At 38.8% G+C, this 11,900-nt stretch overlaps 1 protein-coding gene across 1 annotated transcript in view; it reads right to left on the reverse strand.

The window, feature by feature from the left end:
- Positions 1-8,649, reverse strand: part of ANKRD31 (ankyrin repeat domain 31) — a 151,290-nt gene extending 142,641 nt beyond the window's left edge. Inside the window, 1 exon segment of the mRNA XM_059416379.1 lies at positions 8,380-8,649. Coding sequence (XP_059272362.1) covers positions 8,380-8,483 — 104 coding nt within the window. The 5' untranslated portion in view covers positions 8,484-8,649.
- Positions 8,650-11,900: the final 3,251 nt, after the last annotated feature.

An 11,900-nucleotide genomic window follows, 5' to 3' on the forward strand; every position in this document is an offset into this window, starting at 1 on the left:
AGTTTAATCAGATTAAACTTCTAGCAGTTTAATCAGATTAAACTTCTAGCAGTTTAATCAGATTAAACTTCTAGCTAGAAGTCAACTGGGGGTGGGAGGCATGTGTGTACTTCCTACAGGAGACAAAGTCTTTCAGCTCCCCCCTTTGCCTTGGGCCTGGAACACTTTCTTACCAAGATTCAGAGTCCTCCCAGCCTGCACTGGACTTTCTACCATGTATGGGAATACCTTTCCCAGTTTCAGACTTGGTGTGTACTCCTTTGCTGTGAAAGCATGTGTGTCCTATGTTACCTGGAAAACCTCACTACTATATATGTCCTCTGTGGGGACAAGATGAAGTCACTCTGTGGCACAAGAGGAATGTGTGCAGACCAAAGGTCCACATCAGCTGCAGAGAGTGACTGCTAGCCATGGGGGTCAATACCTACTACTGAAGCTGCTCTTGCTTTGTCTCTTCTCTATGTGAATAAAGAACTGTTCTAGCCTGCCACCACCCAGATCTTGGACTTCCAACCTCCAGAACCATAAGAAAATGCATTTCTGTTAGTTAAGCCATCCAGTCTGTGGTATTTTTATGGCAGCCTTACAAACTAATACACCACTATCTTCCCTAGTTTCCCAGAATAAAATACTGTATCCTACTTAGATATCATATCATATTTAGAGTCCACAATACTAATATTATCATTAACAGTATGATTACTGAAGTTACTTTGCAATTCTTTATGTCCTTGGAGTATATCTTATCTGGCATGTATAGATAATTTTGTTTAAATGGCACTTAATTCCTTTTGGTGTAATTATGCTATCAAGTCAATACATAATTAGGTTCACCTGTTTAATCTTGCCTCTTATTTTTTTTAAAATATTATTTATTTATTTATTTGGCAAAGAGAGAGAGAGATCACAAGTAGGCAGAGAGGCAGGGGGGGGGGGGGGGGAGCAGGCTCCCCACTGAGAAGAGAGCCAATGTGAGGCTTGATCCCAGGACCTGGATCATGACCTGAGCTGAAGGCAGAGGCTCAACCCACTGAGCCACCCAGGTGCCCCTCTTTTGCTTTTTAGAAAATTTTTCATGTTGGTTTAATTTTGTTTTATAATTATGCAAACCATAAATGTATAAAATAAGATCTATTTAGAGAAGTCTAGTCTTGTCTCACCTTGTCTCTTCACCCATCTGTTCTTTCACTTCCTATTTTTTAAAATTGTATGGTTTATCCTTCCAATGTGTTTTTGAAAATATGAGCAATGTGAGTATCCATGCCCTCACCCAGAAGCAGTCTATATATCTCTTTACTTTTTCTTCCTTAACAATAAATCCAGTAGATTGATCAGTGCAGGGGAAGAAACTTTCTTCATTCCTCTTTATCAATTCATAGTATGCCACTGTGTGGATTCTCACATAGTTTTTAAAAAATATTTATTCATCTAAGTAATTTCTATACCCAACAAGGGCTTGAACTCACAACCCTGAAATTAAAAGTCACATGTTCTTCCAGCTGAGACAGCCAAGTACTCCTCAGTTTTAAAAGCTTAGTAAAAGACAATAGTGGAAGTTTAAAAAAAAAAAATGGGGAGAGATTAAAAAAATTTACAGAACTATCTTGTTTTCCATTCCCAAACACAAAAATACATCACACATATAATCTCACATACATTACAAAGAACATGTTACTAAGAAAAATAAGTAACCATTAACAACAACAACAAACCCATACCTCCTAATAGTTCTCAGCACCACTAAAACTAATAATAAAAAGGACTCCAGTCCTTAATCTAACAAACCCTCTGTGAGAGTAAATGCTGGCTCCCGTTATTAGGAGAAAAATTATCTTTTTTTATTCAATTACTACTGGCAATTACCAAGGATTGAAGATTTTATTATTCAAATATAGATTAACACCATTACTATAGCACACTTTTCTAAGTAAAAATATCTAGGGATGCCTGGGTGGCTCAGTTGATTGAGTGCCTGCCTTAGGCTCAGGTCATGATCCCAGGGTCCAGGAATCGAGTCCCACATCAGGCTCCTTGCTTCGCAGAGAGCCTGCTTCTCCTTCTGCCAGCTGCTCCCCATTTGTGCTCATGCTCAGGCATGCCCTCTCTCTCCCCCGCCCCCACCCTAACAAATAAATAAAATCTTAAAAAAAAAGAAGTAAAAAAAAAAAAAAAAACTATTCATTTTAATGTCCCAGAAGTTAAAAAAAAAAAAAAAACAACCCGAAACTATTCTTCTTAATGTCCCTAAAAGAATTATTTTACTTTTTAAAAATTTTTGAGGGTTTGTTTTTAATCTAAAAATAACACAAAAAAGGCATGACGGAATTATGGAGGCTAATGGGACTGCTTTTTATCTTCATTGTGGTAATGGTTATTACACAATTGTATGTGTTTATCAAAACACACAGGATGAATTCTGCTGCATGTAATTTGTATCTTAATGAAAAAGTAACATGATGTTAATTTTCCGTAAGTAAATTTATAAATATAACTTTATACCAATAAAAGTACCAATAAGACTTTTTATTGAACCAGACAACTGATTCTAAAGTTCATGTGGTAAAATAAATAAGAACAGCCAGGAAAATGTTTTAAAATAACAGTAAGGAGGTAATAACTCATAGGACATTAAAATATTTTTGGATATAAAATGTTTTTAGGGTGCCTGGGTGGCTCAGTTGGTTAAGCCCCTGCCTTTGGCTCAGGTCATGATCTCAGGGTCCTGGGATCGAGTTCTGCATAGGGCTCTCTGCTCAGCAGGGAGCCTGCTTCCTCATCTCTCTCTCTCTCTCTGCCTGCCTCTCTGCCTACTTGTGATCTCTCTCTGTCAAATAAATAAAATACTTTAAAAAAATAATAATAAAATAAAATGTTTTAAAAATGTGAAACTAGCACATAAAATGACAGACCAACAAACAGAATAAAATCTCCTAAGTAAACTCATGTATACATACAAATTAAGTTTACTTAAAAAGTGGCATTTCAAATCAGAGAAAAAGATAGGATTTAAAAAAATACAATATTGGGATAACGAAGGAGACATATGGAAAATAATTAAGTTGCATCCATACTTGACACTGTACTCCAAATAAAAATCCCATATGAATCAAAACGTAAATGTTTAAAATGAAACAAAAAGTATAAAAGAAACTAAGGAGGGATTCTTTTATCATTGTGAAGGAAAAAAGCCTTTCTAATTATGAGATAAACCCAAATAATTCAATTATCAAGATTACAAACACCCAAACCCTTTGACAGAGTGCTTCTATTTTTTAGAAAACAATTTTATATACGTTTGAGAACATATATACATAACTTGGAAAATATCTCTGGGAGGACAAAAATCAAATATATTGATTGCCTGTGGAAAAGAAGACTGAGTGGCTGAGGAGATAGGGATGAGAAGGAGATTTTTTGCTATACACCCTTTAATACTTAAAAAAAACTTCCCGGAACCATGTAAATACAGTACTTATTCAAAAAAACTGTAGAAAATGTGGGCAATAAAAAGAAGTATAAGTATGAAGATAGAAATCTCCTTTTAGCTTTCTATGGAGGCTTACATATGTTAGAACCAAAAATTCTTTCACAAAGTTTGGATCAATCTGTATAAAGTTTAAGAAACTACACTTCACATTTAACATTATATTGAAATATTTGCAAAGTCACTGAAATTCTTCCTAAAACCATTAAATATTGATAATACTCCCTCATAAGGACATACGATTTATTTATTTATTTAAGCATAAGGATATAATTTATTTAAGCATTATATAATTCTAAAACACTTGTTTTTAATTTTTCATTTTTGCAAATGTCTCAGGGATAATTTCCTCTGCATAAATCCTTGGGTTTTTTTTTTTTTTTCTCCTTTAGAGAGGAGTCAGGGCTATTTTAAATTCTAAAAGGAAAATGAAAAGAGTGCAAACAGAAGAATTACTCATATTCATGTTCAGTCAATAAATTAACTGAAAACAGACATTAATTTCTTAGTGAGTTCTAGTCAAACTACTAGACTACATTAGTAACTAATACTCTTAAAAGTCAATGACCACTTCATTACAGACACAGTATTTTAATAATAAAATTTAACTTTGAAATACTGGAAAAATGGAATAGTACCGAGTACTAAAAACAGAAGAGAGAAGTAGAAATTAGATGGCTGAGTTAAAAGGAAAACTTGGGCAAAATTTGATGGAAATCTTCAAATAATATTCACTGTTTTGTTAAAAGTACAATAAAATTTTGGGAGACAATTAGGGTTTCAATTTTATATTTTATCGAAGTTTTGATTGCACAGTTCAGTGTAACAGTTCTAAACATAGTACTTGGCACCACTGTGCTTTTCACTGGAGTTGCTACTACTTTGATACACACCCTGACCAAAATGTTACTTTTATTTTAAAGATTTATTTTTACTTATTTTGCATCCACTATTTTTTTATTTAAATTCAATAATTAACATATCATGTATTATTGGTTTCAGAGGCAGAGGTCAGTGATTCCTCAGTCTTATATACTACCCAGGGCTCATTACATCACGTGCTGCCCTCCTAAAGATTCACTTGAGAGAGACCACATGTGCATGCATGCACAGGATTGGAGGAAGAAGCAAAGGGAGAGAGAAAATCTCAATCGGACTCCCCACTGAGTTTGTAGCCCAAGGTGGGGCTCAGTTTCACAACCCCTGAGATCATGACCTGAGCCAAAATCATGAGTCAGATGCTTAACTGACTCCCCCAGGAGTCCCCCAAATATCAGTTTCTTTAGCCAATTTAATGTGGTTATTAAATCCTTGTCATCTTGTACTTTGCTTTCTTTCCCTCCTTCCTCAAGTATATCCTTTGTAACGAGTATTTTTCTATCTAGACAATTCACATGAAGACGGTGTTGGTCCGACTTGAGGGACAGAATTAACACCCTTCTTGCAGGGTAATTATGTTGAATTAGCTTTTTATTAAATGCAGTTATAATGTTCAGAAGACACGTGACCTGAGCACATACACAAATCCATTTAACAATGAACTACGATGGTTCTGTTTAAATCTACTGAATAGGATTAATTTGAGATCTATCCCTTCATGCTATAGAGCAGTTAACCTTATTAGCAGAGGCTGAAACAGAATACAAGGGCTAATAAAAGATTTCCAGGGCATATATACAAAAAAGGATCATGCCTCTTAGAAAACAAATTACAAGCTAACAAAATCTTATTAGTCAGCAACTTGAATTTTTACAAAAGATGAATAGCAACACCTACAAAGCCACAAAAAAGACTGGATGCAGAGTGCCTGGATGGCTCAGTTGGTTAAGCGTCTGGTCTGCCTTCCGCTCCCATCATGATCTCAGGGGGTTCCCTGCGGACCCTGGTGGGTTTCCTGTTCAGAGGGGAATCTGCTTCTCCCTCTGCCCCTCCCTCTGCTTGTGTGTACCTGCATTCTAACAAATAAATAAAATCTTAAAAAAAAAAAAAAAAAAAGACTGTATGCACTTTTGGATATGGTTTCCAGAGGGAAAGCTAGGACTTAATCCAGACTCACAAAGAGTGTTTTTTTCAGACACAGTTAACACACCTGGCAACCTGGTTCTTTATAAAAAGCCTTGCCTTTCTCCCGTCTTCGATAAAAGACCTTAGGGGCGCCTGGGTGGCTCAGTGGGTTAAAGCCTCTGCCTTCCGCTCGGGTCATGATCCCGGGGTCCTGGGATTGAGCCCCGCGTCGGGCTCTCTGCTCAACAGGGAGCCTGCTTCCTCCTCTCTCTCTGCCTGCCTCTCTGGCTACTTGTGATCTCTGTCTGTCAAATAAATAAAATCTTTAAAAAAAAAAAGAAAAAGAAAAAAGACCTTAATAGCTGCAACATTTAAGGATTATTTAGCTATGTGAAACTGTATGTTTTGCCTCTTGGGGATCTCTACTAGAACTTGTGTCCCTCATTCTAGTTAAAGACCTTGTGCATAAAAAAAAAACAGCCAAAACAAACCGCACATAAGCAAAGAAGATGAGAAAAAAAGGAAAGCAACACTAAATAATGGCCCCAGCAATTCAGCTCCAGCAATGCTTAGACTTTAACTATATTGCCATGCCAATAAGAACACTAGGTTTTTGTTTTGTTTTGTTTTTTAAGATTTTATTTATTTATTTGACAGAGATCACAAGTAAGCAGAGAGGCCGGCAGAAAGAGAGGAAAGCAGGCTCCCTGCTGAGCAGAGAGCCCGATGGGGGACTCAATCTCAGGACCCTGAGATCATGACCTGAGCCAAAGGCAGAGGCTTTAACCCACTGAGCCACCCAGGCACCCCAAGAACACTAGTTTTTAACCTTGAGCTATGAGGTCTGAAAAAATGATGTTTATATGGCACTGCAGAGAAGCATTTTAAATGAATCACAGGGGAAGAAAAAGATTGGCCAGCCAAGATAGAGTGAACTATCTAAAGCCTATTTTTCCTCTCATTACACAAAAACTCAAGAGTATTTTTTAAAAGCTTCCTGCGTAATCTGAAAAGTAAACAATAGCAGGTAGATTGAGGACTGAAGTCACACCATGAAACAGGTGAATTTCAGAGTTTGTTTTTGTTGTTTTGTTATTCCCTTATTTGTCTCCTACTTTGATCCAAAGCCTAATCCTGAAACTGCAGAGTGGGCTCAGACAGCAAAAACTCCATAAGACACCCCCTATCTCTATCCAGCAGACTAGGGAAAGGGAACCCTGTGAATGCCAGAAAGTGTGAAAGGAAATCTCTGGGTTTTATTTGTTTTCTCTCTTTAGGATTAGAAATATACTACTATCAATCACGGCAATTTGGGCACTTGAAAATCCAAGACAAAACCTGTCTGTCTTGCCAGAGGAACCACATGCTCAAGAGTATAGAGAGCATCTCTCTTATTTTCTTCTCTCTTAACACTTTTCCCTGGAGGTGGCCTTAGTTGCAAGGCACTGTTCTGAAGTAAGAAAGCTCACAGAAATGTCTTTCTGGTCATATGAACCAGCATGTGGATATGACTGTGGTGGTTGTTTTAAGACTCAATGTATTAGTCAGAAATACTCCCTGTACACCAACAGCAAATATTACTGTATGTACATATAAATGAGCAAAAACCTGGGTATGATCATCTCTGCTCTAAATAATTCCAACTGGAAGCTTGCTAGAAATGCAGAATTTCAGATCCCACCATAGAAATTCAGAGTTGGACTCCACATTTTAATGGGATTCAGAAGTGACTTTATAAGGGCATTAAAATTTGAAAAGCTCTGCTCTAGGGCATGCTTGAGTGAACAAAAATCTGATTATGCTTCTCTTCCACTTAACATTTTACAAGCACACTCGCAGGATATATGAAGCCTTATATTACCTCACCCTACCTTCCTCTCCAGGCTCATCTCCCATTACTCCCCGTCTCACCATTTAACACTTCACTTCAGTAAGAATTAACTATTTGTACATTACAGCACACAACACAATGCTGTCCCCCTAACCTTACCCATGCATTTCCCTCAGCCTAGAACACCTCTTCATCTGCCTAATTCTTAACCCACCTTAAAGCCTCTATTCGTAAGTCAACCCCACCAATCTCAAAAGACTACCTGGGCTCCTAAACCAGCCAAAGTCCATCCCTGGACTATCGCATTTTATTTAAGTTACCTGGTTATTTAAAAAAAAAAAAGAAAGAAAGAAAGAAAGAAAGAAAGGAAGGAAGGAAGGAAGGAAGGAAGGAAGGAAGAAAGAAAGAAGGAAAGAAAGAAAGAAAGAAGGAAAGAAAGAAAGAAAGAAAGAAAGAAAGAAAGAAAGAAAGGAATAAATAAATAAATTATCTATTTATGTGACTTCCCTGGCCTGTAGGTTTCTCAAAAGCAATGGCCTCATCTCTTATATAGTTCCCCTGGATCGAGCACAGAGAACTAGGTATGTTCAAGGTTTTAATAAACTACCATCTTTTTTGATTTTTAAAAAGTATTAGATTCCAGTTTAGCAGTAAATGGTTCCCCCATCACACATTCTTTTCCTGAAATTGTTAACCATCTCCTAGATCAGTGCTTCCAGTTGCTTAAGCAAAATGCATTTCAGAAATTTAGACCCAAAACTTGTTTGCCTGTACAACCTGGAGACTCTGGCTAAGTTTGCTTCTGCTTTTTCTTCTTTTAGATGCCATAAAGCCATCTACCAGAAAGCTCATTTTGTCCTAAACTGGAGGCTGGGGGGATTGTGTTTTGTTTATTTACAAGTTCTTAGCACAGGCCTCGCTGCCTCACAAGACTCGAATTCCGCCCGCCATTGCACATTCATCTGGTAATTTCTACGCAAATCTCCGAGGGCCACTCCACTGCCAGTACCCAGCAGAATGGCGGGCTCACTGTCCAAGGGCTGGCGCTAACTGTGGTCACCTTCTCCAGGGAAGCTCCTCTTCATCCAGGTCGCTCTCCGTCACCGACTCGTCAATCATCGTTTCATCGCTGTCCCAGTCTGGGGTCTGGGCGCCCTCCTCCATCTTCGCCTCGCACCCGGAACCTTTTTTATCCTCCTCCAACGCCCCGCTTCCCGCGAAAGGAAAGGGCACTCCGAGGGTCGGGGGAAACTGTGTTTGAAAAATGAAATTCGAGGCGGGAGGCGGGAGACGGGCCTGGTACAGAAGGCTGAGGGCACAGAGCTACAGCTACAGTCGTCGTCGGGGACTCGCTCCTGCAAGCTCCCGTCACCTCACGCCTCCCGCAGGGGGAGCCGCGCGCCACACGTCGCACGGCGCAGCCGCGTGCGGCCCCGCCCCACGACGCCAGTAGCCGGAAGTGGCTGGCGGAGCGCCGGCTCGCTTGGGGTTTCCCCGCCGCCTGGGGCGTGGTCCCTGCTGCATTCGCTTTCTGAGCGTCCTTGCAGATTGGTTCGCTGGACGGAGTGACTGCGGTTGCGGTCGTACGGACCAGAGAGACAGCGGTGCCACGGACAAGACCGCAGTCCGAGTCTGCCTAACGCCATTGGCAGGAGGGAGACTTAGGTCATCTTACCTGCAGGGCTCGTGCTTGTGAGACCCAGACCTGGAAAGAACTGTCAGCTCCTACCTGCTCGGGTAACGCCCACTGTCAGTCTGACATTCTGAAGCCAGAATGTTACGTAACACCAGAAGTGTTTGTTGCAGTCCACCAAATGCTGCCTTTCTCCTTAATTCCTTTGATACCCCCTCCTCGAATGTCCTTTGAGGTAGGCAGGACAAATATGTTTATCCTAAGTTTAAAGATCATTAACCCATCTAACTGATGTGTTTTTTATTCGTATTTTTCCCTCATTAACTCTTGAATTGCCTTGAAATACAGGTTGTGTAGGAAAAGGAGAATAAATGCTTTTTTTTTTCTATATAAATTTTTAGAATGATAGTGTCTAGCAACTTCCAAAAATAGCCAATTACGACTTTTCAATGAAGAACGAGAGGTGTATATATTTGATGTGTTTCAGTGTATTTGAAAGTTTTAAATTCAAACATCCAAAACAAAACCAAGTGAACTCCATTTGCCAAGAGAGGTAGTTTAAGAATGAGAACCCCCTCCGCCATCAAGTGTTTAGTATTCACTTTGAAATCTCCAGCGGCTAGCTCGTATTGGGTCTTTAAAAATTTGTTGAATAGGTGATGCCTGGGTGGCTCAGTAGGTTAAGCAGCTGCCTTCGGCTCAGGTCATGATCCCAGCGTCCTGGGATCGAGTCCCAAATCGGGCTCCTTGCTCGGCAGGGAGTCTGCTTCTCCCTCTGCCTCTGCCTGCCATTCTGTCTGCCTGTGTTCACTCTCTCTCCCTCTCTCTCTCTGACAAAAAAAAAAAAAAAAAAAAGTTTGTTGAGTAAATGGATGGAACTAGGGTTTTCTGACCCCCCACTTCACTGCTCTTTTCTTTACATGCAGTGACTTTTTCATTCTTATTATCTTACTATTTGGATTATATTTAAGCTACTACTGTTTAAAACACTTGGTTGGTAATTTTCTATTAAATTTGTTTGATTATTCCTCATTTCCATTCTTGTAAATGGGGTGAAACAGTAATGAATATGCACAGAACTAGATCTCTCCGTGTTTTTCACACCTCTCCACCTACATCCTCCATGTTTAAATCAGTCCCCAAACCCCCATCCACTCTCCTGCTCACATACTCCTTTGATCATCTAATTCTGTTTCCACTTGTTAAAAGTGTTAAGTAATTGCCAGCAATGGAAAGTGCATGTCCATTAAAAGTCTGGTGGGTGGCTCTAAATGCCCTAAACCAGAGGCGACTTTGCACTAATAAAAGATTTGTTCCAGGCGTCTGGTAACTCTAGCTAAGTATAGAAACTCCTAAGTCTGAAATTCAGATTCCTTTTTAAAATACTTTCTCCTTTGGTGGATAAGAGTCAGTTATTTTTGCATCTTTAGTTCTTTTATTTTATTCAAGAGAGTTGCCAAAATTCAAAGCGTAAAGAAGAAATAGCAAAGATGATCCCAATAAACGCCAGCATGATTTTAAAGGAAACTTTCTTTGTTTTTATAAAATCCAAAGTTTCACTGCAGGACAGTGATAGAAGAATGACTGATCTTTGTTAGAAATCTAGGCTGCAAATGACAAGACAAAATACAATTCAAACTGATTTAAGCAGGTAAAACAGGTGAGTAGGGCATGTAATTGAACCATCTGTAAGTACCCAGGTCTTTCAGATATGATATGATCTGGATACTCAAACAACACTGAGAGGAAATTTAGCTCACCTTTCTTTTGAATTCATTAGTTTGAGCTAAACACTCAGATAAATTGAAACACATCAAATGTATAAAAATCCACCTATTCATTTTAAAATAATAATTGGTAATTTAGAAGATTGATAGGTACCATTTTATTATTTTTAAAATTAATAAAGGGCGGGAAATAAAGCATTTATCCTGATGTTTCTACAATCAGAATTTCAAGGTGACCAAAGAGTTGATTGGGGAAAATTTTCTTTTTCTTTTCTTTTTTTTTTTAAGATTTTATTTATTTATTTGACAGAGAGATAGAGATCACAAGTAGGCAGAGAGGCAGACAGAGGGAGAAGGAGAATCAGGCTCCCTGCCGAGCAGAGAGCCAGACGTGGGGCTTGATCCCAGGACCCTAAGATCATGATCTGAGCGGAAAGCAGAAGCTTAAACCACTGAGCCACCCAGGTGCCCCAGGAAAAATTCTCTTTATAGAGAAATCCACAGCTAACAAATCTAAGAGATACAATAGAATTAGAAAATCATCATTTTGCAACCTACAAAACAATGGATCTAGGCAATGGTCAGCAATAGCTGCAATAGTTAGGCAGAACAGTTAAAAAAAAAAAGAACAAAATTGTGGAAAGAACCTACATGTCCATCAAAAGGTGAATGGATATAGAAGATGTGTATATATGTATATATACACATATATATACACATATACATATACACATGTGTATATGTGTATATATATATATATATATACACACACACAATGGCATACCATGCAGCCTTCAAAAATACGAAATCTTGCCATTTGCAACAATGTGGATGGAACTGAGAGGAAAATAAGTCCATCAGAGAAAGACAATTTCATATGATCTCTCTGATATGAGGAATTTGAGAGCCAGGGCAGGGGTTCGTAAGGGTAGGGAAGGAAGAAATGAAACAAGATGGGATTGGGAGGCAGACAAACCATAAGAGACTCTTAATCTCAGGAAACAAACTGAGGGTTGCTGGGGGATGGCAGGGGGAGGGATAAGGTGGCTGGGTTATAGACACTGGAGAGGGTATGTGCTATGGTGAGTGCTGTGAATTTTGTAAGACTGGTGCTTCACAGACCTGTACCCTGAAGCACATAATATATTATATGTTAATTTAAAAATAATAATAAAAAAGTAAAGAACTAGACCTCTGTTTTTTCACACCTGCCCACCTACA

Source organism: Mustela nigripes, chromosome 12, assembly GCF_022355385.1.
Source record: "Mustela nigripes isolate SB6536 chromosome 12, MUSNIG.SB6536, whole genome shotgun sequence".
Classification (NCBI taxonomy): Eukaryota; Metazoa; Chordata; class Mammalia; order Carnivora; family Mustelidae; genus Mustela; species Mustela nigripes.